At 42.2% G+C, this 18,286-nt stretch overlaps 1 protein-coding gene across 1 annotated transcript in view; it reads right to left on the bottom strand.

Annotated features, from left to right (window-relative positions):
- Nucleotides 1-358: 358 nt before the first annotated feature.
- EDNRA (endothelin receptor type A) overlaps nucleotides 359-18,286 on the bottom strand; it is a 37,354-nt gene continuing 19,426 nt past the window's right edge. The window contains exons 4-8 of the mRNA XM_038135807.1: nucleotides 14,142-14,340; nucleotides 10,216-10,368; nucleotides 4,063-4,196; nucleotides 3,597-3,705; nucleotides 359-2,303 (exon numbers count right to left, since the gene is read on the bottom strand). Of these exons, the coding sequence (XP_037991735.1) occupies nucleotides 2,163-2,303; nucleotides 3,597-3,705; nucleotides 4,063-4,196; nucleotides 10,216-10,368; nucleotides 14,142-14,340 (736 nt within the window). The 3' untranslated portion in view covers nucleotides 359-2,162. The remainder of the gene's footprint in view (nucleotides 2,304-3,596; nucleotides 3,706-4,062; nucleotides 4,197-10,215; nucleotides 10,369-14,141; nucleotides 14,341-18,286) is intronic.

The following is an 18,286-nucleotide window of genomic DNA, read 5'->3' as shown; positions in this document are numbered from 1 at the left end:
CCGCCAGAAACTTTTGCAGGTAGATGGGGCTTTTTTGGTAGAAGTTAAGAACACTAAATTGACCTAGATTGTCTCAATCACTTACTGTCTTTTGTAGACAAGTAGAAGCATTGTCTGTGAGCAATCACATTACTGATTTGCATCTGTATGAAATTTTTTTGTTCATCTGGCCATTACGTAAATAACAGAAAAGGGGAATGCACACAAAACTTTCTCCTACCTTGAAATAAAGGAGGAGTAACTTACAACTTAAATCCATTCCTCATGTCTTTTTTCTGTTTACCTTTATCATCTCCTCGATAGCTTCATTCAAAGCAGCAGGGAAGATTTCAGGATGTAAAGAGACTCAGTAACTCAATTTTCTCAAAGGAGAGCGTTGTCACTCATTTACTATGATTTCTGATACAGTTTGAGGATGGAATGTCCTAAGTAAAATTCAGCCGAGTCTCATTCCATACCATGCTCTTAGGCTCTACCACAGAGCACTGTCAGAAGACTGTATTTAGGTTTATAACATATGAACATAGATTTATATGTATTTATACAGGCATATGTGTCACAGAGACAAAAGCACACAAAAAATACACAAACCAATGTAAAGAACCTTTTTTTAAATATACTTCAGAAGATTTGTGTGAATGTAAACATTGGGGAAACTTGTGCAGCAGAAGTCATTGTAGGCACTAGCATTTTGACCTCTTAAATAAAACTGTGCAGGATTCCATCTTTCACTGGAAAGGAAACGGATGTTTAAAAATTTGTGGAATTTTGGTTACTGCTTCTTAGCCTAGCACAAAAGATGCTATAAATTGCCTAACAGATTTGTGCATGAGACATATTATATATGACACCACACTATTGAGTTCCACCATCTAATGAAAGACTACCTATTAAAAAATTTTTATAGGCAAACTGGAATCTGTAGCCATGTAGCCTTAATGGATGGAATAATAAGGAAACCATCAGTTTACATATATGCAAGCAATAGCTTCTATATATTTTTAATAGCATTTGTATGGTTAACAATGCTGATAACCTATTAAACCCCATTAAAATCTTTGAGTGTTGTGTAAGACAGAGAACTCTGTAAGAAATAAGGCACAAAATATCCTTCTGCACATCCAACTCTTATGGACTTCCACATTTCTACATTCACTCTGACTATAACCTCATGTTCACCATGTGAAAACGGAGTGCATAGCTGCTCTGATAATAACCATATTCTCAGAATTCTGTGGACAGCTTTAATGTTGTTTTCACTATGTTCCACTGACCCTCATTTCAACTTAGATTTAATGCAGCTATAGTCTAAATAGATTAAAAGGTTCATATAGTTTAAGAATTAACATGTCAGGTTAATAAAAACACATTGTAAGGTGCCCATCTGTGAGCATCTTCCATTCTTTTCGCTGATACAGATTATGTTTATTTTGTACAGAGCATTAGAATAAATAACACAGTATATTACTGTATTATTAATACTCTATTTTTGGTATTAATCTGTGCTTAAGTGCCAAATGTTGATGCTGTTTAAATGGTCTCTCCTATATTTGAATACTGAAGTGCTACAAATGTGAACTGCCCAGCTAATGTCCTGATCCATGGTAACATAGGTAAAATGCTGGTGTGGACCAAAACATTTTCTAACATAAACCTGAAAAACAGCAACAACAACAACAACAACATGCAAAACAAACTGGTGTGTGGACTTTATCCACCTCAGAAATAGAACTTGAAAGACGAACGAGCAGAGAGAAAATATAGTCACAGATAGATTCCATTTTGATATCTTCTCACAAGTTCCAGAGTGATTAATTCGAGGTGACAATCAGGTAAAAAGATTGCATTGTACCAGTCACAGACATTGGACACTTCCTGCCTGCTTCAGAACAGCAAAACCACCTGTATAGTTCAAGCCAGTTTTTTGTGTCATAATCACATCAATATCCTTTTCAGAGGCAGAATTACCATCCAGTGGATCTCAGTTCACAGGACATCACAGTTACACTCACTCCATCTACTCAGTCACCTCTAGAATTAGGTACAATGGTGCACATGTCTGAATTCATTACAGAACAGTCTCTGGGCTTCCTGATGTAATAGCTTTGTAGTGACTTTTATTTTCCTGTTTCATTCTGAAATGATGTGAGTGTCCTTGATTTTCAGTTTATGCTGTCTTTATGGCTGCTTCGGTCTGTATTGTGATTGTTTAGTTCTTGGTTTTTCCATTGAATGCTCGTTCCATTCATGGGCACTGAAGTCACCAAACTCTTAGACTGGGAGCAGCAACAGCAAAGACATGACTGAAAATGAATAATAAATAAATAAATAAATATTAAGACAAATCTCTCAGTTCTATGCAGATTGCCAGCCATATTTTTCATTCAGAAATGACAGATAACAGATTCTAGCTGAAGAGAGTGCTAGCTATATTCAGGGAAATTTTTGTCCTAGAACATAAATGATTGTTGTGATTGAACATTACAAGTGCAGCAAATTAGGCCCAGCCTGTGCCTCTAATTTACAAAAAACTTTCACAGTATGAAAAGGGAAATTTGTTTGACTAAGTTAAATATGTTGAGAACTGACAGAATTCAATACATATTGTTAGGTGCTGGGTTGATTTTTTCCCCCTCTTTATCATTGTACTTGACAAACTTAGCATGGAAGAGAAAAGAAGAAAAATTCCCCAGCCCATGACTTAGGTCTCTCCTCACATCTTAGAAAAAGACAAAAGTATTTTGGAAAAGGTTCAGTGAACATACTGAGGTGTAACATCTTGCACAGTTAGGAATAGAAGCTGATTTCTTACTTACCATGTGAAAAATGCTCCCTTAAAATAGTTTGTAACTCTGAGCAGGCTACAGACAAACAGGTATTCCCTAAGTGTAATAATTCTTCACATTTTTCTCAGTAGTTTGGATTCTGCCTATTCTCAGACTTAAAGTTTAGTGGTGCAGTCCTGTCATCCTTTGTTTTTCATTGCAGATAAAGCTATTTCAGTCTTCCATTTCATTACTTTTTTACTCCCTTTTTTATTTTTGCTTGCTGTTGTTGCCTTTAATAGGTGGACAGGGACTTGCATAGGCACATTGTCACAAGGAAATTATTTTAGCCTTAAAATATGTTTGCAAGTGTGGGAACTGGAAAATGCAGGTAGAAGACATAATGCATATTTGATTGCCAAAGTCAACTCAGGTGCCTGATTTGGTATTCAAACCTGCAAATTTTAGTCATTAATGAGATTGTTTAATACGGGCAGCTTGGTGTCATCAAGAGTGGAAAATTGTTATCAAGCAAATTCTCTTTCATGTGCATGTCACGTGCAGATAAATAGTATTTACAACAGCATGTCTATCTCAGTTTACACATATGAGGATTATGTCAAACATTTATTGGTTTAGTATTTCAGATGAAGTGGATAGTTTCATCTTGGTAGATGTTCTATGTGAACTGAACTGCTAGCTGCTAAACCAGTCAATTTTTATTCTTTCATTCCTTTGCATGCCTCTTCTCCCAGCTGTTAAAAATAGATAATAGCCAAGTGGTTCAATGCAGTTGGTTATCTGGACATAAAATATTATTGAGAAGCTTACCTGAAAACAGTTTTTAAACTTCTTGCTCACAAAATACAGAGCTATGGGGTTTATACAAGAGTTCATGGTTGCCAGGTTGATGCTGATGTAATCCAAGGGCAGCAAGAAACTAGGCAAGAGGAAGACAAACATTTAAACAGTTCATTTGCTACAGAAGCATCTGTTTTCCTTGTGGTTACAGCCTCTTCTGTCACACAAACTCATTCTCTCTTACCTAACTCCCTCAATCTAATCTTCTACCATCTACAGATGTTCAGAAAATCCAGAGCAAAGTGATTGATATAATGACAAACAGCATTTGTAGAGATTATGCTACCCCATTAAAACTGAAACTGCTGAAAATGGGTGCAGCTTAAAATTAATGAACGCCACAGTTGCATTGCACAGTGACATTCCTCCTAGAAATTCTAAGCATACAGCATTATATTTTTTTCAGTACGAATTATTGGCATAGAAAATGAAGTACCTGAGCAGTTCACATCTGCTGGGGTCTTTTTCATTGTATACCATTTTCTTCAAAATCCGGCTCAGATGGAGAGGGAACCAGCAAAGAGCGAAAATCACGACTAAACAGAAAACTGTCTTGGCAACTTCTCGGCGCTAGATAAAGGAGATAAGAATATACACTGAGTGCCCAATTCATACTAGCAGGTGATTGTAATTAGTAAAGTTGGCAGCAAAGTCAGTAATATAGATAAATTATAAAAGGATTCCCAAAGTGAAGCTTTCAGAATACCTGATGTACTACTCATTTTTTATGGGGTTTGTCAAGTTCTTGATCCTGGCCATCCTCAACAGAACCTGCTCATCACTGAGGCTGGAGCAGCTGGGCACACAGGTATCGGTATTGCTAGAATATTGTAGGATTCTCTCTGATATAGTGTTCTATAAAGGGATACTGCCCAGTATCTTGATTTTGCTATGTGATGCTTGCTATGAGATCTTGATGTTCTCAGATAAATAGTTCCTCTACAAACATTTCAGAAATGTTAGTATTACAGCTTAATCTTGTAATACTTAGGAAATAATTGCAATTTGATGGATTTTTTATGTGGCTCTAGAGAGTTACAGATGTTTTAGTGGATTTTTGACAATGCATACCAGCGGTGTTTGGTAGGCATGGGTTTGATAAAGAGAAGCATATGAAGGGGTAGGGATTCCACTGTAGTATAACAGTGACAAGCACTGCTAGGCTCTGTAATGAAAGAACTTGCAGTCAAATACTGATGACAGTCATGTTAGGCTTTGAATATGACTATTATAGTTTTCTCTTTTTTATAATAGCAGCTTTTATCAAAATATTAAAATACTTGTGATTAGACATTAATGTGGACAAGTATGGAGGGAGAGAGGAAAGGAAGTGGCGGAAGGAAGTGGCGGAAGGAAGGAAGTGGCGGAAGGAAGTGGCGGAAGGAAGGAAGGAAGTGGCGGAAGGAAGTGGCGGAAGGAAGTGGCGGAAGGAAGGAAGTGGCGGAAGGAAGTGGCGGAAGGAAGGAAGTGGCGGAAGGAAGGAAGGAAGTGGCGTAAGGAAGGAAGTGGCGTAAGGAAGGAAGGAAGTGGCGGGCGGAAGGAAGTGGCGGAAGGAAGGAAGTGGCGGAAGGAAGGAAGGAAGTGGTGGAAGGAAGGAAGTGGCGGAAGGAAGGAAGTGGCGGAAGGAAGGAAGTGGCGGAAGGAAGTGGCGGAAGGAAGGAAGGAAGTGGCGGAAGGAAGGAAGTGGCGGAAGGAAGGAAGGAAGTGGCGGAAGGAAGGAAGTGGCGGAAGGAAGGAAGTGGCGGAAGGAAGTGGCGGAAGGAAGTGGCGGAAGGAAGTGGCGGAAGTGGCGGAAGGAAGGAAGGAAGTGGCGGAAGGAAGGAAGGAAGTGGCGGAAGGAAGTGGCGGAAGGAAGTGGCGGAAGGAAGTGGCGGAAGGAAGGAAGTGGCGGAAGGAAGGAAGTGGCGGAAGGAAGGAAGTGGCGGAAGGAAGTGGCGGAAGGAAGTGGCGGAAGGAAGGAAGGAAGTGGCGGAAGGAAGGAAGGAAGTGGCGGAAGGAAGTGGCGGAAGGAAGGAAGTGGCGGAAGTGGCGGAAGGAAGGAAGTGGCGGAAGGAAGTGGCGGAAGGAAGTGGCGGAAGGAAGGAAGGAAGGAAGGAAGGAAGGAAGGAAGGAAGGAAGGAAGGAAGGAAGGAAGGAAGGAAGGAAGGAAGGAAGGAAGGAAGGAAGGAAGGAAGTGGCGGAAGGAAGTGGCGGAAGGAAGTGGCGGAAGGAAGTGGCGGAAGTGGCGGAAGGAAGTGGCGGAAGGAAGTGGCGGAAGGAAGTGGCGGAAGGAAGGAAGTGGCGGAAGGAAGTGGCGGAAGGAAGTGGCGGAAGGAAGGAAGGAAGTGGCGGAAGGAAGGAAGTGGCGGAAGGAAGTGGCGGAAGGAAGGAAGGAAGTGGCGGAAGGAAGGAAGTGGCGGAAGGAAGGAAGGAAGTGGCGGAAGGAAGGAAGTGGCGGAAGGAAGGAAGTGGCGGAAGGAAGTGGCGGAAGGAAGGAAGGAAGTGGCGGAAGGAAGGAAGGAAGTGGCGGAAGGAAGTGGCGGAAGGAAGGAAGGAAGTGGCGGAAGGAAGTGGCGGAAGGAAGTGGCGGAAGGAAGTGGCGGAAGGAAGTGGCGGAAGGAAGTGGCGGAAGGAAGGAAGGAAGGAAGGAAGGAAGGAAGGAAGGAAGGAAGGAAGGAAGGAAGGAAGGAAGGAAGGAAGGAAGTGGCGGAAGGAAGTGGCGGAAGGAAGGAAGTGGCGGAAGGAAGGAAGGAAGGAAGTGGCGGAAGGAAGGAAGGAAGGAAGTGGCGGAAGGAAGTGGCGGAAGGAAGGAAGTGGCGGAAGGAAGTGGCGGAAGGAAGTGGCGGAAGGAAGGAAGTGGCGGAAGGAAGGAAGTGGCGGAAGGAAGGAAGGAAGTGGCGGAAGGAAGGAAGGAAGTGGCGGAAGGAAGGAAGTGGCGGAAGGAAGGAAGTGGCGGAAGGAAGTGGCGGAAGGAAGGAAGTGGCGGAAGGAAGTGTCGGAAGGAAGTGGCGGAAGGAAGGAAGGAAGTGGCGGAAGGAAGGAAGGAAGTGGCGGAAGGAAGGAAGGAAGTGGCGGAAGGAAGGAAGTGGCGGAAGGAAGGAAGTGGCGGAAGGAAGTGGCGGAAGGAAGGAAGTGGCGGAAGGAAGTGTCGGAAGGAAGTGGCGGAAGGAAGGAAGGAAGTGGCGGAAGGAAGGAAGGAAGTGGCGGAAGGAAGTGGCGGAAGGAAGGAAGTGGCGGAAGGAAGGAAGTGGCGGAAGGAAGGAAGGAAGTGGCGGAAGGAAGTGGCGGAAGGAAGGAAGGAAGTGGCGGAAGGAAGGAAGGAAGTGGCGGAAGGAAGGAAGTGGCGGAAGGAAGGAAGTGGCGGAAGGAAGGAAGGAAGGAAGGAAGGAAGGAAGGAAGGAAGGAAGGAAGGAAGGAAGGAAGGAAGGAAGGAAGGAAGGAAGGAAGGAAGGAAGGAAGGAAGGAAGTGGCGGAAGGAAGGAAGGAAGGAAGTGGCGGAAGGAAGGAAGGAAGTGGCGGAAGGAAGGAAGTGGCGGAAGGAAGGAAGGAAGGAAGTGGCGGAAGGAAGGAAGTGGCGGAAGGAAGGAAGGAAGTGGCGGAAGGAAGGAAGGAAGGAAGTGGCGGAAGGAAGGAAGGAAGGAAGTGGCGGAAGGAAGGAAGGAAGGAAGTGTCGGAAGGAAGGAAGGAAGTGTCGGAAGGAAGTGGCGGAAGGAAGGAAGGAAGTGGCGGAAGGAAGTGGCGGAAGGAAGTGGCGGAAGGAAGTGGCGGAAGGAAGGAAGGAAGGAAGGAAGGAAGGAAGGAAGGAAGGAAGGAAGGAAGGAAGGAAGGAAGGAAGGAAGGAAGGAAGGAAGGAAGGAAGGAAGGAAGGAAGGAAGGAAGGAAGTGGCGGAAGGAAGGAAGGAAGTGGCGGAAGGAAGTGGCGGAAGGAAGGAAGTGGCGGAAGGAAGTGGCGGAAGGAAGTGGCGGAAGGAAGGAAGTGGCGGAAGGAAGGAAGTGGCGGAAGGAAGGAAGGAAGTGGCGGAAGGAAGGAAGGAAGTGGCGGAAGGAAGGAAGTGGCGGAAGGAAGGAAGTGGCGGAAGGAAGTGGCGGAAGGAAGGAAGTGGCGGAAGGAAGTGTCGGAAGGAAGTGGCGGAAGGAAGGAAGGAAGTGGCGGAAGGAAGGAAGGAAGTGGCGGAAGGAAGGAAGTGGCGGAAGGAAGGAAGTGGCGGAAGGAAGTGGCGGAAGGAAGGAAGTGGCGGAAGGAAGTGTCGGAAGGAAGTGGCGGAAGGAAGGAAGGAAGTGGCGGAAGGAAGGAAGGAAGTGGCGGAAGGAAGTGGCGGAAGGAAGGAAGTGGCGGAAGGAAGGAAGTGGCGGAAGGAAGGAAGGAAGTGGCGGAAGGAAGTGGCGGAAGGAAGGAAGGAAGTGGCGGAAGGAAGGAAGGAAGGAAGGAAGGAAGGAAGGAAGGAAGGAAGGAAGGAAGGAAGGAAGGAAGGAAGGAAGGAAGGAAGGAAGGAAGGAAGGAAGGAAGGAAGGAAGGAAGTGGCGGAAGGAAGGAAGTGGCGGAAGGAAGGAAGGAAGTGGCGGAAGGAAGGAAGGAAGGAAGTGGCGGAAGGAAGGAAGGAAGGAAGTGTCGGAAGGAAGGAAGGAAGTGGCGGAAGGAAGGAAGGAAGTGGCGGAAGGAAGTGGCGGAAGGAAGGAAGTGGCGGAAGGAAGGAAGTGGCGGAAGGAAGGAAGGAAGTGGCGGAAGGAAGTGGCGGAAGGAAGGAAGGAAGTGGCGGAAGGAAGGAAGTGGCGGAAGGAAGGAAGTGGCGGAAGGAAGGAAGGAAGGAAGGAAGGAAGGAAGGAAGGAAGGAAGGAAGGAAGGAAGGAAGGAAGGAAGGAAGGAAGGAAGGAAGGAAGGAAGGAAGGAAGGAAGGAAGGAAGGAAGGAAGGAAGGAAGTGGCGGAAGGAAGTGGCGGAAGGAAGTGGCGGAAGGAAGGAAGGAAGTGGCGGAAGGAAGGAAGTGGCGGAAGGAAGGAAGGAAGTGGCGGAAGGAAGGAAGTGGCGGAAGGAAGGAAGTGGCGGAAGGAAGGAAGGAAGTGGCGGAAGGAAGGAAGGAAGGAAGTGGCGGAAGGAAGGAAGGAAGGAAGTGGCGGAAGGAAGGAAGGAAGTGTCGGAAGGAAGGAAGGAAGTGTCGGAAGGAAGGAAGTGGCGGAAGGAAGGAAGGAAGTGGCGGAAGGAAGGAAGTGGCGGAAGGAAGGAAGGAAGTGGCGGAAGGAAGGAAGTGGCGGAAGGAAGGAAGGAAGTGGCGGAAGGAAGTGGCGGAAGGAAGGAAGGAAGTGGCGGAAGGAAGTGGCGGAAGGAAGGAAGTGGCGGAAGGAAGTGGCGGAAGGAAGGAAGGAAGGAAGTGACGGAAGGGAGGAAGTGGCGGAAGGAAGGAAGTGGCGGAAGGAAGTGGCGGAAGGAAGTGGCGGAAGGAAGTGGCGGAAGGAAGGAAGTGGCGGAAGGAAGGAAGTGGCGGAAGGAAGTGGCGGAAGTGGCGGAAGGAAGGAAGGAAGGAAGGAAGGAAGGAAGGAAGGAAGGAAGGAAGGAAGGAAGGAAGGAAGGAAGGAAGGAAGGCAAAAGGTGGGAGTTAAAAAGATAAACATTTTTAAATTGTAGCATAAAGTCATCCTGCAGCAGCCAGTCTGAGAAGCTTAGTGGGCACTGCCTTTTAGGATAGTGGATTCCCTCACCTCCTAGTACATACCATTCTAGTTCTACTGGGTGGAGCAGCCTGTGTGTGGCCTTAGGACACACTGTGTTGCAGTCGCAGGGCCTGATGAGGGGAAAAAAGTGGAGAATCTGCGCAAGGGGAGGATTTTCCAGTCAGCCCTGATCTGGAATGAACCATCAGAGGAGGAACCTCTGTGAGAACTCACTCTGATGCAGAGAGGACTACTTTAGGGATTCACATCTGTGAACATGGAAGTTAAAAGAGTGGAATTTGAAGGGCTGCTAATAATGCAGGGGAAAAGCTCCAGACACTTTTTTAAAGTTCAGTTAAATGTTAAACATCAGCCAGTGCTGCCAAACCAGCAAAGAGACCTGGCAGTTCTGTGAGCGACTTTGTTCTGTGATCATTTGTTTGCTCTGTGCTCCTGTTGCTCTTTTCAAAGCAGCTACAGCAGTGGTACTGCAACAGTGCAATAACCCTGAGAAACAAAATCCACACTTTTCTAAACTAGGTTATTCTCCAATTGCTTTTTATATGAAACTACAGTTACATATCAAAGGGTGCCAAAAAGAGGGAGGATCCATGGAATCCTATCTTTATACAGAAAAAGAAACATTTTTGGCAAATCTTTGAGTTAAATTTCAAAGCATTTAGCCAGTAGTGATTTGAGGTTAAAGAGAAGGAGGGCACAACTGTCGGAATAAGAACAGAAAGAAAAGGGTTAGTTTCCTGAGCATACTGTCTTCAATGCTCCTTATACAATGATTTAGTCTTTTGTTCCAGGTTTAAATGAATGCCTTAACATCATAAATAACCCACATCCTCACTTTCTACTTCTGTAGTTTACTGTATTCAGGTACGCTTTGAAATATTTCCAATGTAACCCATAGAGAGAAGAACAATATTTTCAAGCATTAGTGTTTCTAATATATTTACCTGCTTCAGGTGTTCACTGAGAGCAATTCTCAAGTTGCTGTTCCTTCTGTTTAACATTTCACAAGTCATTAGCGTATAAAAGATGGCAGTACATGCCAGCGGCATGCAGAAATAGAAACCAAACAGCCACCAATCCTTTGCATCTTTGTAAAACTGTAGATAAGGAAAAGAAGAGAGCAGATATTTTCTTACGACTGAATGCAAAATACCACAGCAAGGCCTTGGAAAAGCATGACAGTTGGTACACTGGTATCTGTCTGTTTGCTTATTGTTGATCTCTTTTTGACCAACATCAAAATAGGAATTGGGGTAGTGTAAACATTTACAGAGAGCCTGCCTGTACCTTTGTTGCAATCTGTCTCGGGTTGGAATTTTTTTTTTTTTTTGGTTGTGCTTTCTGAACATTTATATTCATTCATGAAAGCTGCAATATAGCTGCATGAAAAATACCTGCCAAATTGTAGACAGTGTCAGTCTGAGATAACGAATCTTACTAAAAGCCTGTCTCAGGAAATGCCATTTACCTCTAAAGCTTCTGTCCTGATGCCAAAAAAGGAAAATTCAAAATGTCTTGTAAGTTTAATCACCTTTTGTTATCAGTGAAAAGGTTGGCAGTTGGTTTGCTTATGTATACTGGGCAGATAGGAGCCACTTCATAAGTGTTTGTCTGATATGTGCAAAGCTTAGGGATGGCTTCCAGGGGTACAGTTACTTTTAACCCCTTGACTGCCATTTCCACCATTTGCCTTTTGTGACGGGACAGTGAGGTATTGATAGAATAGCAATACTTTGCTCTGTGTAATTTTAAGTATTAGCTGTGATGTAAGCAGTGCTGTAAGTTAATACATTTATGTATTATGGGAAATACTACAATTGAGAAAACATTTAAAATAGGTGTTTTCCCTAGAGGAATCATGTTTTCAGACTTCAGAAAACACTGTATCTTGGTTTTTAACTTTTATGCTCAGCCAAAAGTATGCGCTGAAATATAGCATTTCAAATACTTCCTGTGTCTAGGTTATTAGTATAAAAGGGATGTGTCACTCTTTCCCCCAGCTTGTTTGTTCCTAGAGGATGTGCTCTCGTAACATCACAGTTCCCACACCAAATGTCAAAATTCTTGTCAAATTTTATGAATCTTGTTTGAAAAACTCAAACTTTTGGCATTGTGTTTATATTTAAAACCAAATAGCACTAAATGTAGAAAGATGAAAAAAGTTGATACAATTCATATACTGGTGTTTAATAGTGTTACTTTAAAAATCTACTGTTACTTAGGAAGTTGATTTACTAAGAAAAAGGGAATGCTTTTGATTTTTTTCCCTCTGCCTCAACACAGCTGCATACAGAATTTGCTAGTTTAGATTATGCTGCTGGTTTCTAGGCCACAATCCGACCTCACTCTGGGACACTGCGTTGTGTTGATTAACTTGTTTCCTCCTCCTCATTAGCCTCCTCCCTGAGAAGGGGCTGCAGTCTCCTGCATAGCTGCACTTTCCTTGGGGGCAGAATTTCCCCCTTTGGGAGCAAAGCTTTTGCCAGCAGAAAACCGGAAAACAATATGCCTCGTATTCGAGGAGTTTGTACTGAGGGCAAATGTAATTACTGCTCCTTCTGCAGAGCAAAGGATTACAAATACATGGACACAATTATCTTCTCCATGGCAAATTCCTCCAAGTCAGCCTGGAATCATATTGGCTGGGCAGCACAACAAAATGTGTTCTACGTGAATCTGTTCCATGTTTACAAGAAAAACTTTGTGTCCTACCAATGTTCCAGGCTCCATGAGCATTGCCTGTGGGTCAAGAAAACACATGAAAGGTCTGTGTCACAGCCCTGACCAATACATCACTTCTAGATGAGGAATTAGTCTCGTGGAGTAATAAAACCTACTCTAAAATGTCTGTAAATGATTAATTGAGGAATCTGAGTTTCACAAAGCTTACATCAATGCACAAAAATGGGTTGATTGAAGAGAAGTAGACATTCTTTTGTTTGTCTTGAAAACCCACATGGAACTGCTTTTCTACAGGAAATGTGCATTTTAAACAAGTTTCCTAGGCCTCTTGGGAACCATGGTCTAGCATGAATATTTTAAATCTTTCAAAGATAGCTTTAAACGTGAATAAAGCTCCTATTAAAAACAAAAGTCAAGAATAAATCCTTCCTGAAGTTTAGCAATTGTTTATTGTGGTGTTTGTGGTAGTAAATACTATAGTTAAGGTTAAAATGCTATTTCCACTTTAATCTCATGTTTGTACTTGCTTGCAACACATTGAAACACAAAGCTCTCCATTTTGACTGACACATCTAGTATTTACTCTCAGCTTGGACATAACTGCTGGTTTGTTTCCTTAAAAATCAAACTGCTGTGGGAAGATTGGCACTTCTGAATTATACTGAGCAAGTAAGAGATACTACTTCCTGCAAGGACAATGAACCAAGCTATTCTACTTAGAACATTAAGAACAGAACAGTAATCATTAAAGTTAGCATGCCTATGGAAGACCTGAACTATAATGTTTTTGAGAAAAGGGAAAACTATTCTTTTTCTTAGGGAAAAAGGAAGTGAAGGTTGTCCAGGCACATTTGAAGAGAAAAATAGCCATTAGAGAAGGGAAATTTTGCTGCAGTGTGTAATTCATAAATCACAGTCTTTTTTTTTTTTTTAATAACTACAGTATCTACAGTCATAGAGGCTGTGGAGTCAAGAAACAAAAATATAATAAACTCTAGGAAATTCCACTCCATCTTTACCTGCATTAATTATTTCCATTAGGGAATTCCTTTTGTCTTCTCTTTCAATTATCTCATACTCTCTTGGCCATCCCTATAGTCTGTGTAACCCTACCACAGTTGGGGGTGTTCCTCTGAAAAAGTAATCATCCACATGTTTTATTTTCTAAAATTCCTAGCTCCCCCTTACCTTATCCTTCCCAATTCTAGGCCAAGTTATGTTCTGGTCTAAAAAGGAGAAGCACCAGACATTCAAAAACTAGAAACTTATACTCTATTATGAAAAATTATAGTCCAGAAAAAAATACCAAGTTTTTCTCAAGACTGAAAACCTGGAGCTATCTGCTTTCTCTGCAACAGATCAGAATATTACTCTTTCTTTTTCATTACTGGATGAATGGTACCTGGCCTTTCACTGTATTCAGAAATTTAAAGAATTAAGATATTTTCTCATTGTAAGGCCACGTGGAAAACCACCATGCCCCTATGCAGTCGTCTATAGATTCTGTAGTGACTTCTCACCTGAGCTGCTTTGCAGAAGTTGATGTGGGTATTGACAGCTGTTAATCTGCAGGAGTGCAGAGGGTGAGGGGTAGGAAACGTGCCACAGTGGCCTGGTGTGTCTCAGGCACTCCTCTTGCTCTTGAGCTGCTGTATCTAGTGGCAGCTAACATTGCACAAGCGCCTAGCTGGAGGTGTGGGCCTGTCAGCTTTGTAGTCATGATTTCTTGTAAACTAAAAGATTATTTTTTATTTGACTTAAATGCATGTAGCATGGCCCCACCCTTTTCTTTGTGTGCCAAGAGAGCTGACTACTGCATACAAAAGGATGACTAATCATGGTAAAACATGTGTTTTGACATTTACGAGCTCCAAGGTGTTGTACCTTGAAATTCAAAACTTTTCAAGGCTCTGGCTAACCTGATACATCTCTTGATTGTACTTTTAGCAGGTGTGAATTGCAAATGTCTGTAGTAAAAATCTTCAGTAGCAAAGAAATGAAAATGCAGCAAAGCCGCACTTAATCTCTCTGGCTGAAAGCAGAGACAAGTCATTGCGAACATAGGATCCTCTTTGCACCAATACACATTAGAATTTTGCAGTTTAATGCGTGAATAAACTCTTTTATCATCCAGGACCCTAATTGTCTTTTGTGGGTTCTGAAAAAGAGAAGACAGGATGTTACTTACCATCATGAAATCATTTGTAGGTTTGAGCATGCAGGTAACATAACTTGCATCCTTGTATTTGAAAGGTACCACAGCAAAGCCAATTGCTTCTGGGATGGCCAGTATGAAGGACAGAAGCCAAATGGAGAAAATTTCAATAGCAGTGATCATCGGGATTCCAATCCCCTGAACACGACTCCAGGACGCAACTGCCCTGTACCTGAAAGAGACAGGTGTTAGTTTCCAGCCCGTGCTTTCCTTCCTAAAAGTTCATGGTTCAGTGTCATATGGCAAGTAAATTCCTAAAGCTGACACCTGAGGCTTGTATTACTTGTTTTTTCTGCCTATTCCAGGGCCTCTGCCAGCTATCAACTTACCTAGGACATAACAGGGCACATTAAGGGATGGAGAGCAGGGAGTCGGCTGCTCCTGTTCTGCTTGGGTGTGGAATTGTGGGGACTTCTGCTGAGTGGACTGCACTAATGATTTCTAATTAAAGTAGGCAAGGTTTGTGAGGACAGACTATATCTTTAACTAAATAACTGCCATAACAGAGGAAAAAAATCTTCCAGGCACACAGCCATTCTAACAAAGCATCCATCTCCTTCAGCTACCTCAGCTGTAGCAGCAGTGCTACCCAAAGTGAAGCTATCAGCTTCCAGGCAATGAAACACCAGAAAAATACTCTCGATGAAGTGAAAATGCATTTGTTCTGTTTACACTGTTCAATGAACTAAGAGGATCTTTCTCCTCTAGCTGTCTCTCAGTTTTCAATGAGCTTGTAGAAATTTATTAACATTGAGACCTCAATCTGTCTGTCAGCTCTGGTTAGAAGGTTGTAAAATTAATCAGAGAAGACTGATAGGCATAGGATACAGAGTACAATCCAGTCCATAAAGTAAATTTTCAGCAGTAGATTTAACTGTTGTCCTACAATTACTGCTGTAAACTACTTGCTTAGCATTTCCAACAATTTAGCAAAAACAGAATCAGTGAAAAGAACCAATATTATTTTTGATCTTGTAATAACCTGAAATTCATTTTGGAGAGCTCTCTGTCATTAATGATGTAGCAGCTTCTGAACTGTTAATTATGTAACTGTTCTGAACTTATTTTCCTTTCTTAAAATAATAGCACCTTCCTTTTTGGAATGACAGTGCTGCATGGATATATCATGGCATCCACTGGTGAAATAGTCTTCTTTGGTTGAGGATAAAAAAAGTCAAGAAAGGTTGTTTGTCTGCTTAAAAAATATCATATTAAGAAGGGAAATACTGGATTTGGAATTTTTGAGATCACAGAATCACAGAATGAACTAGGTTGGAAAAGACATTTTGACATCATCAAGTCAACCAAGATGGAAGGAATGGGGAGCTTCCAATGGGAAAAAACATTTTTTGAGGGCTGCAGGACCTAGGCTACATAGATAGGAAAACTTGGTTATTGAAAGGCTTTCTAAGCCCTCCTTTAACCAATATGGTAACACTGGATTCACACACAAATAATTTCTTCTGATTTCTTGTATCACACCCTCTTTTTAGTTTGGAAGTGTGCTTATTAACTAGAGGGAAGACTTGGGAATTCCATCCCCTGTAGCCTCAGTGTTAGGGGAGTGACAATGCCTGAATGCAAGTCCAGGCTTAAGCCCCTCACAAAAACTTCAGCAAGCATTGTTACCCAACATCACTGGAATGTGTCAGGGCCTGCCATCACCCCTTCAGAGGACAGACTGGAAAGCTTTGCCTTGAAATCTACAGCAGTGTCATGCACAGCACAGTCACAGGTGAACTCAGAGCATTTTTTCTACAGAAATGTGTGTAGAAATACTTTGAGCATAAAAAAGCAAACTACAGCTTGGAATTGCACATTAAAAATAAAAATATCATCTAAAGGCATCCTTATCTTCCAAGAATGTGAAAAAGGGGAAGAGATCTCTGAGATTAGAATTCTGAGACTATCAAAACAAATTGAATTATACTGGGAGAATTAAAAAAGAAATATCCAGTATCATATCGTCTCACAAATGTACATATTAAAATCCACATTTAATTTTAAATAATTTGTCATCCTGTCATATTTATTTTTGCCAAATATCAAATTCTGGCTTTCATCATCAAATGGAATATTCATTGAAACTTGACCTTTCACACAAATGCTTAAGTATTTGTGAACTTTGGAAATTTAACAATCAGTTCAAAGTTTACTTTCTGCAGACTGGCAATTTTACAATCATTTCTGTCAGCTGCACAAGGTACTATCCCATCTTTGACTGACTGATGCTCTTAGCAAACAGGGGCTTGTACACTGTATATGTTTTTCAAGTAGCAAATGTAAAGCTTGTTTTGTGTTACCTCTGTAAATATAAGAGTGACAAACAATGAGTTGCAAACTGTGAATCCAGTCATTTGCTTTCTTGCAAATTTGAACCTGTTCTTTTAAGTTACATCTGTTTTGCACATGAGGAAATCACTATGCACAGCAGTAAGGATTTGGGTCCTGTATGTGCCTTACTGATTTTTTTTCCAGTTCACAATTCAAATAACTCTTAAATAAGGAATTGTTAGCTGAATAATTTTATGAAAATTTTCAGCTAAAACATAAGAAGCTCAGTAATTAGATCAGAATTTGCTGAATGTGTATTAAGCTGCAATTACTTGGTCTCTTTACTCACTGCTGTAGGAGTGATTTGAAAAATAGTGGTAGTAATAATAATTTTAGTAGTAATATTTTTTCAGGTGGGTGTTCTGTGGGTTATGTAATATAGAGGATCTTTGTCTAGCCACAAACCTCCCACAATCAAGAGTGAGAGAGTACTGCAGGGTTTATTTCCCTCATACTTGGAAAACATAGGATGTCTGCCAGGAACATGACATAAAAGGATGTCTGACATAAAATACATGCATAATGCATTGCATTAAATTCTTCACTCTAAAATCTATGTGAGATCTGTCTAACTTTCCTTTTGTTCTGTTTGTTTTCCTTTTGTCTCTAATCTTGTCTAAAATGTTCACTTTTTTTTTTCCAGGTCACTTCCTGTCCTCTGCTTGATGTTGTGGCTCCTCTTCTCTCTCCCTTCCTTTTCCATTTTCAACTGCTCATGCATGTGCTGTCAATTTGGATACATACACACAATTAAATATTTTGCACTCCTATCCAGTTATAACATGCTTAAAACATTTATTTCAGAAGGACATCTTGTCTGGATGTGAAAACATCAGTGGGTGCTTTTGTTCCCCTGTTCCTTTTAACTTAGATTAAAAATTAGGTGTTAATTAGAAAACTAGGTGTTCAAATGGCCCTATAATATAACAAGTGTCTGTTCTGTGAGTATCATCAACCCTTTGTAAGAGTGAAAAGCAATGCAGGAAACATAAGGGACAAGATCAAGCACGTATAAAACACTCGCTGTCAAAATGAGTGCCAGGACAGTTCCTAAATGTCCCTACTGTTGCTGATACAGAACTGTTCTGCTTCGTTATTAGCAACCATAGCTGTTCTTCATTTTATGCAAATATCTTAATGCAATAAAGCTCTTAGGTTTTATTTTAGTGGCAAAATCTCAACTTGTCTCATACGCTTACTGTGAGTTGGTCCAGATAAAAATATCTACTTTAGGATTACTGTTCTTGCACTGTGCTATGCAGAGGAGGCAAGAAGAGAGTGTATACACATGAAATGAGATCCACATCTTCACTTTTCTTCTTCAACCCATTTCTTCATCAAAATCATTATGCCCAAGACATAAGCAAGAGTAAAAACTCAGGCAGGGAAATATCCTTCCTCTTAGCCACACTCAGGCGCTGTTTAGAAAAAGAGTCACACTAGTCACCATCGTGACCTAGAGTTTAAAAATGCCTGGGGGCCATCTGAGGCAACTTCGAAGTGAGCTTCCTCCGAAGGATGAATGGCTGGCTTTCTGCCAGCCTCTTAAAACCCTCTCCACATGTGAGTGGCTATTGTTCCCCTTGGGCATGCACAGTTAAACCTTAATACACTGTCAGGGCAAGTCACTCCAGGGCAGTAGTAATGAGGGGAGTTTCACAATAGGATGCAGTAGTTAGCACAGGGATTTTCCTGATAGGAAAAAAAAGAATCCTGTTCTAACTTAAGACTGTAGTCTGCAACAGGGATAGAGAGTCAACAACGACTAAAAATATGGAACTCTG

Source organism: Motacilla alba, chromosome 4 (genome assembly GCF_015832195.1).
Source record: "Motacilla alba alba isolate MOTALB_02 chromosome 4, Motacilla_alba_V1.0_pri, whole genome shotgun sequence".
NCBI lineage: Eukaryota > Metazoa > Chordata > Aves > Passeriformes > Motacillidae > Motacilla > Motacilla alba.
Note: the sequence above shows the minus strand (reverse complement) of the source record. Positions and strands in the feature narration are given on the sequence as shown.